The 18,594-nt window shown below is 40.9% G+C and overlaps 1 protein-coding gene across 1 annotated transcript; it reads right to left on the bottom strand.

The window, feature by feature from the left end:
• Positions 1-315: 315 nt before the first annotated feature.
• Positions 316-7,253, bottom strand: LOC148129159 (vomeronasal type-2 receptor 26-like). The gene is made up of 5 exons (XM_087947381.1): positions 7,135-7,253; positions 4,012-4,303; positions 2,204-2,468; positions 1,606-1,826; positions 316-561 (listed from the first exon to the last, which is right to left on the bottom strand). Exons 1-5 carry the CDS (start codon positions 7,251-7,253, stop codon positions 316-318), a joined length of 1,143 nt encoding a protein of 380 aa, XP_087803507.1.
• Between the last annotated feature and the right edge of the window lie 11,341 nt (positions 7,254-18,594).

Below are 18,594 nucleotides of genomic sequence, written 5' to 3'. Positions count from 1 at the left end.
CAGCACCGATCCACTGGGAGGCTGATCAGTCAGTTCAATCAGACCTTACAACTTCACAAGATCTTTTTTCCCCCAAGAAGTTGGAAGATCTGACTGAATTCTTCTTTTGTTGCCCTGCATGCAGGAGAACAGAGCTGGAAAGCAGATTAGTGAGGGAATGGTGGTGGTTCTGAAATGGGATGGAAGTGAGGATTTTGCATTATTTTTGCTCTTGGATGGGGTGGAATTGAGGATTTTGCATTATAATGCAAACACCCGCCCACCCATGCCCACCCAGCCATGCCTACCCAGCCATGCCCACCCATTATTTGTATCTCACCACTGGGCCCCTATCCGATTAAAACCTCTGTGCCATTCAATCTGATGTTCATTAATGATCAATTCATTTCCATAAGATGCATTGGGATCTAGTCTTCCAACTTTCACACTCCGGATGGACTTGTTTGGAAAAACGATCATGTTAATGATATCAAACCCTCCTGCAACTTCCCTCTTCTCATTAAAGGACACTCCCTCTCCTGCTGAGTTGTTGAAAGAAGTGCCTTGAAGAAATGGGTGGAGCTACTTGAAAAGAAAGCAGTGAAATTGAAATAACAATAAGGAAAGAAATCAACATTAGATATTTTATCTTCTATTTCTGAAATTCTTGGATCCTGCAACATTATCCTGGGACATGTATATTCACCATGCTATGTCAATATCCAGTTTTGCTCAACAGAACAAGAAGTCAGCCCACAAAGTATTGTCAATGAATAACATACACAGGTTTAGGTGATGCAATCTTCCCTGTGGAGAAAGTTAACTGCAATTTCATTGGGGCAGAGAAGATCATTAAGCTTTTTAAAAATCATATAAAATCAACCATTCTTCATGTTTTAGCCCCCTAATCATTTTTGTTTCTCTTCTCTGCACTCTTTCTAGCGTCTCAACATCTATTTTACATCATGGTGACCAAAACTGAATGCAGTGTTTCAAGTGTGGCCTTAACAAGGCCTTATAAAGCAGTATTAATACTTCACATGATTTTGATTCTATCTCTCTGTTAATGCAATTTAGGATTGCATTAGCTTTTTTGGCAGCTGCTGCACAGTGTGGGCTCATATTTAAATGGTTGTCAACTAGAACTCCAAGATCCCTCTCTCAGTTACTGCTATTGAACAAGTTACCACATATACTATACCTTTCCCACGCTTTCCACCACATTAAAAAGTGAAAAACATTTCCTTTTTTTCCCAAAACAATAAATCACATTGTTCAATCTGGATACTAGCTGGTTGCCTGGTTATATCTCTTCTCCTCCTCCTGGCCAGCCAGCCATTTGAATGTCCCTGACTCTTTGGAAAGCTATGTTGACTACAAGCCCACATCTACCTCTACCCCATTTCAGCTCCAAGCTGTGTCAGCATGAAGCCATGTGGAAAGAAACCCCAATAGGAAAGGCCCACACGCAGAGAGAAAGGAGAACAAGCTACAGTCAGGTCAGCTTCAGGCTTGAGATAATAGCTACTTGAACAACATATTAATTAAGGTTTAGCTAATTTTGTGAGCTAATTTATTCTTTATAAAATTATTCAGTGAAAGAAAAGTTTGTTGGAGAAATGTTACCTTAAAAGATTGTAGTTCTGGAGATTCAGCCATTTTATCTGCCAAAAATTTTCTCAAATTGGATCTCTTGGATAGCATACCATGCAAAGAATGAGCCACAGCATAAACCCCATTATGGATGCTGTAGCTGTGCCCTGTTATCTTTAATTGAAACAGAGATTCAGGAAGGTTTCCCAGGCCTTCTTCCCCAGTGCATTCTTGACTTCCCAATGACGCCAATCCTGAATTAGGGAAAAAACAGTCAAATGCTTGCTCCCAAAAATGGTTTCGAAATCCATCTCTTTGCCCTGTGTAAGATTTTATGGACCGGAGAAATTCCTCGAATTCCATATTTTCCCTTGAATGAATTTGAAAGGCAATGCCCCATCATATAATTGGAGATTCCATACCCTTTGGGTTCCTGTTAATGTGAAATCAATTTGGCTGGTGGTGATCCACACCTTGCTTATGTGTGCCTTTCCCGGATTTAGAGCTTCCCATATAGATTTGAGAGCTGTCAGCCAGGCTAAGGACAAAGATTCTCCATACAAGATGAATGCATTTGTTTTAATGTCTGTGAAATGTGTAAAAAAATCAAACATTATATTGCTAAATTTGCCCGAGTCATCCATACGGAACAGTTTTGGAAATCTTTGTATGAAAGATAAACAAATTTCCTGCTGGAAAAACAAGTGCTCCAATTTCTGCAAAAAATGTTCTCCACTCTCGGTGTCTGCAACAAAGAGCCCAATCCATTTCCATCCAAAATGCTGAAGCAATCGGATAATCCCAATATATTGGGGGATCTCATTTGGGGCCATAAAGTAAAGTGCAGATGATTGACTGGTATCAACTTCTCCCGTAGGAAATGATCCGTATGTGAGCTACAAGAAAACACCAAGCCATGAAGTTGAAGAGAGTTTTCATTTTGCCTTATGCATTTTTATGGATCATTTCAAAAATTGGATAGATATATCAGAATTTAGTCCTTATCCATAACTTATCAAATGTTTGAAAATGTAGATAAATTTCTGAAGAATCATTATTTCATTCAAACTAACAGTAAATGTGTTACACAATGGAGTCAATTCTATTCAACAGAATATAGTTTAGTTTAGTTTATTGTTATTGCACATCATACAACAAAATTAAATACCATCTTCAGTGTACATTATGATTATGAAAATAAATACAAACACATATTCTTCATATTCTATACAATGAATTGAAACCCCTTGATATTGCACTGTACAATAGAATTCAATAATGTTGCTGCTTTGGGATAGAAGTTGTTTTTTAGCCTATTTGTCCTTGTTTTTATTATCCTGTACCATCTGCCAGATTGTAATAATTCAAAAAAAAAAAAAAAAGTGCCCGGGATGAAATGGATCTTTGAGAATGTATATGGGGAATACATATTTTATCATGAAAACTATTGTCAAAAAGAAAGCCAATATGCCACAGTGGTTAAAGTGTTGGAAGACACTTTAATTGGAAGACTTCTAGTCCAACCTTAGGCACAAAACCAGCTGGATGATCTTGGGTTAGCCCAATGAAGTATAGCAAACCACTTCTACAATCTTGCCAAGAATACTGTAGGGACTTATCCAGGCAAGAAGCTAGCAAGAAAGTTATAACTAAGACTTAGGGAGTAACTGAAAATTACTCAGCCAGCATAAGTGATAAGGCATTTGAGTGCTACTTTCCCTTTTTCTGCACAAATTTCTTTCCTAGTTGACTCTGTGAATGAATGAATGAATGAATGAATGAATGAATGAATGAATGAATGCATGAATGTCCCAATAATTGCAGTAATAAATGCAGGAAAAATTACAAGAGCAATTTTCTTTATTTTGGCTAGACCCTAAAGAGCAGGGGGAAAAGAGAGCACTTAGCCTGACTTATTGGGTGTGTCTAGTTTAATGAAAAGAAGGACTAAGGTTATTATGATAGTACTGTTCTAATATCTAAAGGGCTGTCAGGAAGAAGTAGGGGTCAACCTATTCTCCAAAGCACAAGATGGTAAGAAAAGGAGCAATGATGGTAACTAATCAAGGAGAGAAGCAACTTAGAACTAAGAAGGAATTTCCTGACAGTTGAGAACAATTAATCAATGTAATAGCTTCCCTGCAGAAGTTGTGGGTGCTCCATCACTGGAGGATTTTTAAAAAGAGACTGGACAACCACTTGTCAGGAATGCCATAGGGTCTTCTGCTTGAGCAGGGTTGAACTACAAGACCTCCAAGGTCCCTTCCAACTCTATTATTCTGTTATGTATTCACCGTGGAATCTAATTTTGATTTTGAGTCACTTAAATCTTAGGTGAGATTTGCGAGAATGAACACTAAACATGCTCTTGGTTATTCTTAATCAATTAGTTAATCTTTTCATCAATTAAAAAGAACAGGTCAAGTCCCCTAGACTCACCTGTGGAATCTTGTAAAAATCTACAATGTCTGCTATATGGGATGAAGTATCTGATCCAAGTCCTCCAATGATGGCCATGAGATTTTTCCTGGTGCCACATCTGTAGTTGGGGGCAAATATATGTGATTTGAAGACCATGTCCAGAGTGGTACGATAAGTCAACTTTGGATTATTGTAGCTGTCATAGATGTGAAATCCAAAGGTAACATTGGGCAAGATTTGTGGATTCTCATTGATCTCCTTCACAGTGAAGACAAAGGAAAGGACATGCTGGTAAAATTTTGTGATCAGACTGCAAGTAAGGAAAGTCTTCAGAAGACAAGTCTACGATGCATAGAACAGTATTGAAAAAAAAATAGTGATTTCTGCCTGTGATTGCAATTAAATTTTTTACAATATAGTGCCAGTATTTCTGATCTATTAAACATTTTTGGCTACAGTCTATGTAATACAGTATTTATGAATGATTACATACTTCATTCACAGAGTGTTGCTCCTAGTAACAAATACCGATAATAAAGTTTTTAGGATTTTAATGCAATATTCAATGGCAAGACTATGTTCTAAATGTATTCCACTTTTCTCTTTACCTCTCCTAAACAAATTGTTGCAGGAATTGGGTATGGCCAGTCTAAAGAAATGGAACTAGGGGTGACATGATATCAGTATTCCAGTATTTGAGAAGCTGCCACAAAGAAGAGGGAGTCAACTTATTTATCCAAACAGATTTAACAGATAATCAGAATTGGAATGGATCTTGTAGGTCATCTAGTCCAACCCGCCCCCAAGCGGGAGACCCTACACCATTTCTGACAAATGGCAGTCCAATCTCTTCTTGAAAGTCTCAAGTGATGGCGCTCCCACAACTTCCGAGGGCAAGCTGTTCCATTGGTTGATTGTTCTAATTATCAGAAAGTTTCTCCTTATTTCTAGGTTAAATCTCTCCTTGTTCAGTTTCCATCCATTATTCCTCGTCTGGCCTACAGGTGCTTTAGAAAATAGCTTGACCCCTTCCTCTCTGTGGCAGCCCCTCAAATATTGGAAGACCGCTATCATGTCTCCCCTGGTCCTTCTCTTTACTAGACTAGCCAAGCCCAGTTCCTGCAACCATTCATTGTATGTTTTATCCTCCAGTCCCCTAATCGTCCTGGTTGCTCTTCTCTGTACTTTTTCTAGAGTCTCAACATCTTTTTTATAATGTGGTGAACAAAACTGTCTGCAGTAAATGTGGTCTTTATAGAGTGGTATTAGTACTTCCCTTGATCTTGATTGTATCCCTCTGTTAATACAATTCAGGATTGCATTAGCTTTTTGGCTGCTGCTGCACACTGCTGGCTCATATTTAGCTGGTTGTCCACTAAGACTCCAAGATTCCTCTCACAGTTACTGCTATTGAGCCTGGTTTCACCCAGTCTATATGTGTACTTTTGGTTTTCCTTGCCTAAGTGTAGAACTTTACTTTTCTCTACATTGAATTTCATTTTGTTAGATATGCCCCAGTGTTCTAGTCTGTCAAGATCCATCTGGATCTTGAGACTATCTTCTTGGGTGTTAGCTATTCCTGCCAGCTCAGCATCATCTGCAAATTTGGTAAGTTCTCCTTCTATTCCCTCATCTAAGTATGGTTTGCCAGTCAGTTGCGAGTCCATCTAGTGGTGGTGCCATCTATTCCACTTTTTTCTAGCTTACTAAGAAGTAGGTTGTGGTCTACTTTGTCAAATGTCTTGCTGAAATCTAAATAAATTATACCCACAGTATTTTGCTGGTCTACTAATTTAGTTACTCTGTTGAAGAATGAAATAAGATTCGTTTGGCATGATCTGTTCTTAACAAACCCGTGCACCAGAAGGCAAGCCAAGAAACAATGAATGGAAACTGATCAAGGAGAGAAGCAACCTGGAATTAAGGAGAAACTTCCTGACAGTGAGGATCTGTTGGAAAAGCTTGTCCTAAAAAGTTGTAGGTGTTTCATTAAATGGAGGTTTTTAAGAAAAGACAGGAAAGCCACATGTCTGAAGTGGTATAGAGCCTCCTGCTTGAACAAGGGGTTGGGCTAGAAGACCTCCAGGGTCTCTTCTAACTCTATCCTGATTGATTGAAGCTTAACTATTCATTCTTCTTTTCTGGCTAATTTCCGTGGACATACAGAAGAATATACGAATAATGGAATAAGCTGTCCCCTATTGCTTTGATCACTGTAGCCTCAGAGTTATGATAATGCTGTAGGGGAGAGAAGGGTGATGATACTGTGGAATAAAATCTACTACATCTGTTAATTCAGACACCTGGCAGCAAACACAAATGCAAAAAGGAAAAGCAGAGCCTTATAGAAGCACTCAACATGTTGACCTTCCCTGAACAGATAAAAAAGGCAAAATGATGGAGAATAATCAGTTCCTACATGAGCAATAGCCCAGATTCAAATCATCCTGGCCCCAATGTCCACTCATTACAGTCCAAACAGAAATTGGCTTAAGAGCCAACTAGAAACTGCAAGAGAGACCAACAGCTTAGGTTGCAGTGTGGAATTCCTCAGAATCTTTGAGAAACTAATTCTACAGTGAATGACTTAGTTGGGAATGAAGAATCCACATTATAATTTAATATAAAACACTTCAAATTTCAGATTGGTATTCCTTGAGCACCATGTTTTATGCTGCTTTCCATTCTAAACTTCTTCAGCTATAATCTTTTAAGTTATAAAGATCACTGAAGATAAATCTCTAATTCTGTCTTTCAAATAAACTTAGTTTGAAGTTGGACATTCAAGCTCTCTTTCTAAAAAAATTAAAACCTGTAAATTCTATTCTTATTTTACCTAATAGATTGAAGATATCTTTTAATTCTTTTTTTTTTCATTTTATTAAATCCTTGTGTCTTAAAGAATGGTGACCTAGCAATTCATATTCGCCCTTTTCCTAAAAAACAAAATGAAGTATCTTAAAAGTCTTATTTAGCCCACAGCTCAAAACTCAATGAAAACTCAAGCAGTTACTTGACCAGATCTGTTTACATCTGCTTTCTTTGAATAGCTTTTAACTCAAAAGAATAGGTGCTGACATATAGAAAAGCTGAGAAGAAACAAAGAAACATTAGGTGGAAAAGACTGTAGAATTTGCTTACTCTGAAAGTCCATAGAGGTCCTGAGATGGGTGTACATCGAATGTATGTTCACTGAAGCCATAAAGATGCTGTGAAGCGATCCCTCCGATGAGGAGATCACCTGGTTGGAATAGGATCATGTGGAATAGGAATAGGATCAGATTCTGGGCACTTGAGGGCATTCACTTTGATCACTGGGAACATCAGAATGAATAACACATCAGCAGCCAAAAAATCCTCTAAAAGAGGTCTCCAACATATCAAGCCACACCAATGGATCTGACTTAGCATACTAGAGTTTCTCAACACACCTCCTAAGGGAAAAAAAAGAATCAATTTAAATCTTTAACTTCAATGAAGATACAGACATGTGTGTTTGAATAATGACTGAGGTTTCTACAACTCAAATCTAACATTGTTCTGATCAAAGAAAGAAAAGAGGCTGGAGGAATTGAACTCAATAATCCGGTTGGGCTCTTCCCACCACCCAAGCTCTCCATGGAACTGGGACTGGTTTATAACCTCTTTCAACCTTGCTTTCTATTGCTCATTGCTTTCTGGAAAATCTCTGGAGCTTTGAGCAAATGACAGTCATTTGAACCAACTCCAGGAAGAGTTACCTGTTAAAAGTATTTTTCCCCATAAATTGCCTTAAAAATGAAAAAAAAAAAACTTATAATTGTTAATTGTCAAAGTGAGAAAGTTACTCCCTCTTTCTAATATGATAATACACATTTTATGATAGTACACATGGACCCTGACAGAATGAAAAATATTGTTTTTATCTATCCTAATTGAGAGTACAAAATAGGGGGCAGGAGTTTGCAGAAAACTATAAAAGTGTACATATAGTATATTGTGCATGACATGCCTTCTGCCCCTTTCCATCTTTTAATGCTTTTTCTTAAAAAAAAAATATATTTTATTTCATTTGGATGCCATCAAACTCTAATTTAGTTTGAGTGACTCAAAACAATAAACTCCAATTGACTCTGGGTAACTCACAATAATAAAATAAAGTTTGGAAAACCCAATATACATAAGATTAACTATGGTGGACTGACATTCGAAATGAGACACAGGGAAATGTCTGAGAAAATGCCAGCCCTGAGTGAACTCAGGTAGCAGTATTTATTGAGAAAAAACACAAGCAAAAATACAGTCTGCATATTCAGAAAACAATGACCTCAACAGGAGATTACTTCACCAGCATGAGAACACACAATCTTGGAAAGTCCCAGATGTTACCTTGCTAGGATGAGATCATACAGCTACGGAAAGTCTCATGGGAAAGTTTGGAAAGTCCCATGAGAAAGCACAACTGTGTACCTTGAACTTTCACCCATTTTCCTGTTCCTTCTAAACTGGCAGAATCAAAACAGAATGAGGCACTCTGAGCAAAGATACTCCTACCCCCACCAAGAATGCCCACATCTTCCTAGACTTACTGCTAGTTATACAAAGGCCTTACAGAAAATGATAAAATGATTAATAAAATATATTACCACATTCCCTCCTTTTTTATTTATTCAAAGATAGGGGGTGTTTTAGTGGCATAGTACACAGTTCCCTCATGACCTGATCCCACACGCCGGAAGACTGAAGTACACATTTGTAATAGATTAGGAATACATTGAATAAAACAACATAATAAGATACATATAGCAATAATAATAACAACCCCTTGCAATAAGGAGCGAAACCATGATCCATCAGGAAGCCAGGACCACAGACTGTCCCAGAATGATGCATTAAACCCATCAGCTCCAGATTGATGCTGAGCAATACGATCTTCCATGTCCTGAACAGTTTTTGTAATGTTTGGCTCATAATTATGTATAAAAACACAACAATGCGAATGAATTAAAGCACAAACTCCTCCTTGGGCAGCTAACATAATATCTAAAGCATATCGATTTTGCAAAGTAACTTTACGAATTTCAGACATTTCTACATTAATCATCTTAATATTCTTTATAGTATCATTAAACATAGCAACAGTAAAATTATTTAAAATATGAATATCCCTATAGTTCATAGCAATTCCCAAAGGCGGGATAAGACCTCGGGAAATTTGTGTCCATAGATTACCTCCCATGGTTAGACCTGATTCCAGCTCACGCTTGTTGCGGATTCTGCCTTCCGGCAACTGATCCAGTTTATAAATTACAGGTATTACATACCCCAATGTGCATATCCCAGACCAATTCCCAGGAACCTATCGATACCCATACTCCCCACATAGGAACCACACATCATTCCCCATAGCCCAAGGCTCCCCCCGGGCTACCTCAGAACCATTCTTCATCTTCTCAAGATATTGACACATATAGCACTGAGGAGAATTGAACTGAGGAGACAGGTATAGTTCTGCACACTGCTATTATAACAGATGGTTGGCATTTGAAAAGTGACATTACACCTGGACCAATTCCCTAGGAAAGTTCCTCCAAAGTCATTTCGAATTGAAGCATACATCGCCCTTCCCTTTAAAGACACCTTGACCTTAGCCGTCACATTCCGATTATAATGTGTGCATTTTTCTTTTGAACATCTGGAATTGCTCTGTTGTAGCACAAGACAACTGTTTTCTCCAGGTTGCATTCTTTATTAAATCTTTTTCCTCAAAAGGCACTCCATGCAATGTTAGTCCTTCTCCCACTCTCCCAGGAAGGTGCATACACAACCAACAATTGGTGATGTTCAAGTTTTGGCAGTTGTGCGCAAATCTTTAATGTAATTATTATCTGTCCACAAATCATCGCCCAAATCTCCGGCACGCTGAACATGCTGTCGCTGCTCTCTCCGCACCCGAGCAGCCCAGGACAGATTAGGCAGAATCAGCAGGATCAGGAACCACAGATGCACCATCCTGCTCCTCCGAAACTTCCTTCACAGGTGCCTGCGAATGATCAGGCCGAACACACCGACCAGGAACCCAGCGAATTTGACCAAGATGTTCAACTGCTGCATAACCACGTCCCCACGTTATCAGCTCAGCAGGAACCCATGCCGGATCCGGAAGGAACCGCACCAACACCCGAGGTCTCACCGCATCTGTAGAAGGAGAAGAAAAATGCCTGCTGGCCGCGCTCGCAGGGGGTTACCAGACAAATTTAAAAAATTTAAAGTATATAAAGCTAGATTTAATTGATCTTGAATCGCGGAAGCCCCAGGAGCTTCCCTCCTTTTTATTTAATTTAGTCAACATGGTCTTGAGCGTGGCATTTGAGCAACAAAACACACATTCACACGCTGCTCCAAACATCCTTGTAACAGCAAAAGCAATCTTAAAATATCAGGTGATATTCAGGAGACAAATAAGAACCTGCTACAAAGGGTAACAAATTATACACATACAATGAATCCACTATTAAATTAAAATCCTGATTGTGAAAATTTTGAAAAGCCAAAACTACAGCAGCAAGTTCTGCCTGCTGGGCAGACTTCTGCTCTGAAGTCACTTTTGTATGCCAAATTCCAGATTTATCTTTCCAAACACAAGCACCAAAAACTTTCCCTCCATCAGTAAAAACTGTAGGAGCATCTGATTTGCCCAATGGTATCCTTTCTTACATTTTGGGCACACTGATTTAGGACGAACACCCTGTCCCATTGATCTCTTATACTGCTGACTTTGACCTCCTCCAGGAGCCCGACATTGCGCTTTAAAATGTCCAGGCTTCCCACAATTGAAACAATTCCCCTTTTGAGCATGTCCTGTTTGTAAAGCCAGAGCTAAAGTCTCCATGTTAAAAGACTGACTCCCTACCTTCCTACATGCATTAATCAAATCCATGATTTCTCGCTCTCCACTTGCTACAAGTGGGTTTAAGATCTTTCTGCAATCTGTGTTAGCTTGTTCTACTGCTAACTTCAAAAGCAACTCTTTCTGGGCGAATTGATTATCAATTTGTCTTTCAATAGCCAATTTCAGTCTGCTAATGAAATTTTCATAGGGTTCATTGTTCCCTTGTTTGATGTTAGTAAAGGTCTTCTCACCACCTTCGCCGTCAGGGAGAGCCCCTACGGCTTGAAAAATTAATTGTGGGAGAAGAGCGAACCCCTCATCAGGCATACCATCTCTCTGTTGTTCCACTGTTGTAAAATTACCAGCTCCGTAAAGCTGATCTGGGGTAACATTTGCTGTTCCCCTCTGGACTGCCAGCTGTCTCCATTTCTGATCTAACACCAAATATTGAGCTGGAGTTAAAATCATATTCAACAGAGCTTTCCAGTCAGCCGGAATCATTTTATTTCCATAACCAACTGCTTCTAACAATGCCTGAGTATATGGCGATCTAACACCATATTCTTTTGCTGCTTGCTTAACTTCCCTCAAAATCCTGAGAGGTAAAGGCTTCCACTCCGCTGCGGATTCAACGCAGCGTCCATGATAATTTCTACTGGATTAAGTTGAACTTCTACTCCAAACTCCACCAAATCATCTCCTGATAATTCCCCTCTATTCTTTGCTTCTTGAATAGCTGCAGTAACTGCATCCACCTGAACCCTTAAAGGTAAACTCTTATCCTCTGACAAAGTATTGCTAGCGCCGGACAGTCCCCAGATTTATCTGGAGGTGCCATCGGCGGCAACAAACGTACCGCATGGTAAAGCGGCAAACCTTCTTCGGGGGTGCTAGGAGCGGTTGTTCATAAGTAGCTAACGCATCCATAATCACCCTCCAGGTTAACAAAATTGAAGAAGGGGCACGAGGTTCCTCGTGCAAAAATTTCCCTATCTTTTTCCAGGACTCTACTTTAATACTACCTCCCTCCGGATATGACTTAATATTTTTCCAAACATACTGTAGTAAGTCCTCAATTTCTTTCTTTCCTACAGCACAACCCCTACTGCCAATTCCAAATCCAAAACTATTTCCAATGATCCCTCTCAATTCCCTGATGTGCTCTTTCTGAGCCTTCGAGAGATCTCCCCCATACTCACGAAAAGAATCTATCTTCGTCCAGCGAAGAAGATGAGGGCCAGTCGACGTCCGACGATGAGTATAGGATGCGGGAAACGTATAGCCTTCCAAGCTATCACGTCGGGGTCACCATTTATGGTGGACTGACATTCGAAATGAGACACAGGGAAATGTCTGAGAAAATGCCAGCCCTGAGTGAACTCAGGTAGCAGTATTTATTGAGAAAAAACACAAGCAAAAATACAGTCTGCATATTCAGAAAACAATGACCTCAACAGGAGATTACTTCACCAGCATGAGAACACACAATCTTGGAAAGTCCCAGATGTTACCTTGCTAGGATGAGATCATACAGCCACGGAAAGTCTCATGGGAAAGTTTGGAAAGTCCCATGAGAAAGCACAACTGTGTACCTTGAACTTTCACCCATTTTCCTGTTCCTTCTAAACTGGCAGAATCAAAACAGAATGAGGCACTCTGAGCAAAGATACTCCTACCCCCACCAAGAATGCCCACATCTTCCTAGACTTACTGCTAGTTATACAAAGGCCTTACAGAAAATGATAAAATGATTAATAAAATATATTACCACAATTAACCACAGAGCAAACATAAGACATTAGAGAAGTATCAATTTGTAAAGCAAATTGGACTCCTTTCGAGTTGCCATAGGGAGGGAGAGAAGGAGGAAAGACCTGAAAGAGCAGCAAGGCAATCAAAACCAGAAGTATATTCCATGCATACCTTACCAAGTCTGTATCCTGGGTTACCAATCCAGTTGGAGGGGTGTGATCTCTAGAGCCTGTGTGATTTATGACACACCCGGGGGCGGGGGGAGAGTGTCATAGATGCACCATAAATTATATGAGTCAGAATTGGCTTCATTAGGATAAGTGCCAACATGTCGCTCCTAATAAATAATTGGATTTCTTTTGAAGTTTGGCTCGAGGCTCATGATTTGATTAGAGCATTTGTCAGAACCCTAACAAGAAGTCCCTTTCAAATAATACCATTTTTCAATAATAATATATATTTTAAACATTAACAAAAAGATGCATTTAGATTTTTATGGCAGTTCAAGGAACCAAGAATTAAACTTAAAATTCTGCAAATGCAAAAGACATTGGAAGACTAGGATTAGCTCAATTGAAATTGTATTTTGCAGCCTGTTGTTTAATTTGTAAAATAGAATAGAACAGAATAGGAATAGGAATAGGAATTAGAATAGAATAGAGTAGAATAGAATAGAATAGAATAGAATAGAATAGAATAGAATAGAATAGAATAGAATAGAATAGAATAGAATAGAATAGAATAGAATAGAACAGAAGCTTAGAGGTCTTCTAGTCCAGCCCCCTATCCAGCAGGAGACCCTATACCATTTCAGACAAGTAACTGTCTAGACTCTTCTTAAAAACCTCCAGTGATGGTGTGCCTATGATTTCTGAAGGCAAGCTGTTCTACTAGTTATTTGTCCTCACTGTTAGGAAGTTTCTCCTTAATTCCAGGTTGCTTCTCTCTTTGATTAGTTGGTGCTTTAGACAATAATTTGACCCCTTCCTCTTTGTGGCAGCCTCTCAAATACTGGAAGACCGCTATCATGTCACCTCTAATTCGTTTTTTCTTTAGACTAGCCAAACCCAGATCCTGCAGTTATTCTTCATATGTTTTAGTCTCCAGGCCTTTGATCATCTTAGTTGCTCTTCCCTGAACTTTTTCCAAAGACTCAACATCTTTTTCGTAATATGGTGACCAAAATTGATTGCAGTATTCCAGGTGTAGTCTTACTAGGGCTTTTTAAAGTGGTACTAATACTTTACATGATCTTGAGAGATTGGGTCTTGCTAAGAAATAAAAGAATGTTAGAATTGGAATATTGGAATAATACTTTCAGTGTGATACTTCTTACATAGTAATTTTCAAAATCCCTGTAACTTTCTTATAGCCTAAACATCCATGCTAACTGTTGTATATAGACGTTTGCATACTCGTAATACCACATTCTGATTGGACGACCACTGCCGCCTAGCAATTGGCGGTTTAGCAACTGTTGTGATTGGTCCCCCAACGGCGGAAAGTTTAAAATGATGCCATTGGCCACGAGCCGCGAGCAGCCGTTAAAGAATAGGCTGCTGCGGCTCGAGTTTAGTTGAAGTTACTGACGCTTAATAAAGAGCTGAATTCAACTCCAGTCTCGAGTCCGTCTTTGTTCCACAACAGAACACTGGCGACGAAGGTGGGATTGAGAGGAAAAAGACTGTAAGCATGTGGCAACAAGAACCGAGCAATCGACGAGATGGCCAGAAATAACTCGCCACCTGCACCGTTCAACCCAGCCGAAGAAGACTGGGAGTCATATATCGACAGGTTCCTTATGTTTTTAGAGAGTAACGAACTGCAAGGAATCACTGACCAGAGGAAGAGAGCCATATTCCTGACGAATTGCGGCCCTACCATCTTCAAGATGGCCAAGGCATTGGCCAAACCTCATGATGTCAAGCAGATGGCATGGCCAGATCTGAACCGGATATTGAGAGCCCATTATGTGCCGGTTGTCTCCAACCTCATCCGTAGACATGAATTTTATAAACAAGACCAACGAGAAGGCGAAAGTATCGGAGATTTCGTAGCAGCACTGAGGGACATTGGAAGAGCATGCGAGTTTCTCAACATGGACGAAGCCATGAGAGACCGCGTGGTACTAGGATTGAGAGACACTACTTTACAAAGCAAATTACTGAACCGACCCAACATCATCATGAATGAAGCTTTCGCTGAAGCCACCGCAGCTGAAGCAGCAAAGAAATCAGCGGCTACGATGTGGCAAATGAACACAACCAACCGAGAAACACAGAACAGCCCAAACCAAAGCCAAGAAAATAAAACAGACGGTACCCAAAAACATACTACCACCACCACCCACCATGAAGACATTGATTCCTCGTCCGACGCTGAAGACGAAGACAAGGAAATACATACACTTCAGTCGGAACGAAACCAGTGAGAAAAGAGAGGAAGGAAGCCCGAGTTTCAGTGTGCCGGATGCGGAGGAGACCACCCGCGTTCAGAATGCTGTTTCTTGAACGCCATCTGCAGACACTGAGAAAAACGGGGGCACATTGCAAGGGTCTGCCGAAACAAAAAGAGCTATAGTCCAAAAAGACAAGGCAGCACCCCCCCCCCCACCGAGCTAGAGAAAGACAGACCGGGAGTCGCTGGAGCCGAGAAAACTGAAGCAAGCGAATCAACAAAAAAGAAGAAACACACCAAACTTTCATCTTTGGAAATGCCAGAACAACCAATGCAAAAAAGGTTCGCATAAACGTTAAAATAGAAGGGCAACCATGCGAGATGGAGGTGGACTCCAGCTCATATCTGTCAATGGTATCATGGAACACAATAAAAAACCTGATACCCGACATCCAAAGAAAAGAGCTCGAAGAGCAAAGCTTGATGTTAAAAGATTACCAAGGGAACAAGATTCCGGTAGTTGGATTGGGACATTTCAAAATAAATTTCAAACGACATACTTAGGTCCTTCCACTGACAATCATCGACCGGGAACAAGATTCCGGTAGTTGGATTGGGACATTTCAAAATAAATTTCAAAAGACATACTTAGGTCCTTCCACTGACAATCGTCGACCAAGATCGCCCCAGCCTTCTTGGTTTAGAATGGTTCACACCCTTAGGAATCGAGGTGACAGGAATCAACAGCGTCTCTGAGACAGACTGGGAAGAAAGCCTGATGAAGGAGTTCCAGGACGTATTCGACGGGACGCTAGGCAAGTACCGTGGGACCCCTATATCATTTAGTCTGAACCCGAACATAGCCCCCATCTGGTTAAAAGCCAGATGTGTCCCCTTTGCCTTAAAGCCAAAAATTGATGAGCAACTGAACAAACTCATCGCACAAGGGGTACTAGAGCCAATCGACCATGCAAGATGGGAAACCCCGATTGTAACCCCCGTAAAACCAGATGGGTCCGTGCGCATCTGTGGTGACTATAAGGCCACCCTAAACCACACATTACAGCAGAGCGCATACCCTGTTCCAGTAGTTCAGCATCTTTTGCACTCGTTGGGGGGAGGAAAATTTTTTGTAAAGCTTGATCTTGCGCAAGCATATCAACAATTGCCGGTTGATCCCGAGACAGCAGAGGCACAGACTATTGTGACACACAGGGGGGCATTCAAATGCAACAGGCTGCATTTTGGTATCAGCGTGGCCCCAGGCATTTTCCAAAGCCTAATGGAGCACCTCCAACAAGGACTAAAAGGGGTGGTTCCTTATTTTGATGATGTATTGGTATCCGCCAGAAATAAAAAGCAACTAAAAGACTGGCTAAGAGAAGTCTTGTAAAGATTTAGGGAAGCAGGACTCAAAGTCAAAAAAGAAAAATGCCAACTTGTTACAAATCAGGTCGAGTTCCTGGGATACCTTATTGATGAAGCAGGAATCCACCCCACCGGAAAAAAAATAAGAGCCATAAAAGAAGCACCCAGACCCAAAAATAAAACAGACTTGCAGGCATTTTTGGGACTCATTAATTTTTACAATGTCTTTTTGCCGCAGTAGGCAACAATAGCAGAACCACTGCACAGACTACTCAATAAAAAAGCCACCTGGACCTGGGGCCAACGAGAAGAAGCCGCATTCCAGGGAGTTAAAGACCTAATAACGTCTGAATCTGTATTAATCCAATACAGCGACACGTTACCACTGACTGTCACCTGCGACGCATCACCTTTTGGTGTGGGCGCCATACTCAGCCACACACTACCCGATGGCAGAGAGGCACCGATTGCCTTTTACTCAAAAACGCTGTCAAAAGCCGAAAGAAACTACAGCCAACTAGATAGAGAAGCCTTAGCCGCCATATCGGGGGTCAAACGGTTTCATGAATACCTTTATGGTAGGACATTTTCCTTAATTACTGACCACAAGCCACTGTTGGGAATTCTGGAGGAAACAGAGCCACCCCCAACATCCTATCACCAAGGATGACACGGTGGTCAGAATTCCTTGCAGCCTACAACTATAAACTCGTCCACCGACCAGGAAAAGCAATACCCCATGACGACGAACTGAGCCGCTCACCTCTACCAGACCAGGATGACGACCCAGCTCCTACCATGTTAACACTCCAAATTGAAACATTACCAAATCTGCATATCACCGCATCAGACATCGCAAAGGAAACCGCAAAAGACGCATTGATGGCTCGGATCCTGAACTGGGTAGGAAGGGGCTGGCCGGAAAATGATAAGAATGAAACTTTTAAACCCTTCAGAACCCGGCAAACAGAGCTGTCAGTTGAGAAAGGATGTATACTTTGGGGGAATAGAGTTGTTGTTCCGAAAAAACTACAGGAAGAAGTGCTGGGCATGTTGCATGAAGGACACCCGGGTATGGTAAAGATGAAGTCCCTGGCCAGGAGCTATGTCTGGTGGCCAAAGATGGACAGACATTGAAACATGGGTGACAACATGCAATAAATACCAGAAGTCCAGACCTACTCCCCCACTAGCACCGGTCCTCAACTGGGAGACACCAAGAGGCCCATGGTCGAGGATCCACATAGATTTCGCCAGACAAACAAAAGGATATACATTTTTAATCGTTGTTGATGCCTACTCAAACTGGTTGGAGGTCAGCGTCATGAATTCCAAGACAGCTGAAGCTGTCACCAAACAACTAAGAAAACTTTTCCCCACGCATGGGTTGCTGGATTTGCTAGTTTTGGACAATGGCCCCCAGTTCACAGCCTTAGCTTTTGAACAATTCCTTGCAAAACAGGGCATACGACATGCCCTGACAGCGCCAGCTCACTCGGCTTCAAACGGAAGGGAGGAACGCATAGTTAGATATATGAAAGAGGCATTGGAAAAAATTGACACAGGTGACATTCAAGACAAAATCAATACAATGCTCACAATCCAACATATAATGCCAAGCACATCAACAAACAAGAGTCCGGCTGAACTTTTAATGGGCAGAAAATTGCGGACATATTTGGACAGGTTGCACCCCACCTATAACCCTGAAAAGCCACCAGACTCCTCCAGTAAGTATCACACATTTATACCAGGCGACCTGGTATATGCAAAAAATCTTACTGGAGACCCATTGTGGCTACTGGCCACAATAACGCAAATAACAGGGCCCCGGTCATACCGGTTAGAAACGATGGACGGCAGAACCTGGAAGAGGCACATCGACCAACTATGATCTCGAACTATCAAACGGACACGCCCCGAAGCACAGAACATGCACACACACAAATTCCAATAAATAATAACAAAACCAGAGGGGGGGGAACCATCAAATATTAAAGAAAGGGAAGACCCTCCATTAACAAGACAAAAAACAAATCACCAACCCGTTCCAGAAAGCCCAACAAAAAATAAAAACTACTTACCGGAAGGCGAGTTCGGAAGAAAGGAGCTGGAAGACACCCAAGGAAGAAGCAGCCAAGCCGACTCAACCTGCCCAGGTAAGCCAGGAGGGAGCGGCAAAGCCAACTCAACCGGCCTGAAAAAAACAGGCG

Source organism: Notechis scutatus, chromosome Z, assembly GCF_049901735.1.
Source record: "Notechis scutatus isolate UNSWTSFEM ecotype Mainland chromosome Z, rNotScu1.2, whole genome shotgun sequence".
Lineage (NCBI taxonomy): Eukaryota > Metazoa > Chordata > Lepidosauria > Squamata > Elapidae > Notechis > Notechis scutatus.
The sequence above is the reverse complement of the archived record's forward strand: the minus strand, read 5'-3'. Positions and strand labels throughout refer to the sequence as shown.

Bases quoted from the DNA above. Each gene is read 5' to 3' on its own strand.
- LOC148129159 (XM_087947381.1), bottom strand. From the start codon at position 7,253: ATGATCCTATTCCAACCAGGTGATCTCCTCATCGGAGGGATCGCTTCA. The intron at 1,827-2,203 runs GCAAATTTAGCA...TCCCTAATTCAG, and splicing joins GTTCCGTATGGATGACTCGG to GATTGGCGTCATTGGGAAGT. The intron at 562-1,605 runs GTAACATTTCTC...CTTTTCAAGTAG, and splicing joins CAGAACTACAATCTTTTAAG to CTCCACCCATTTCTTCAAGG.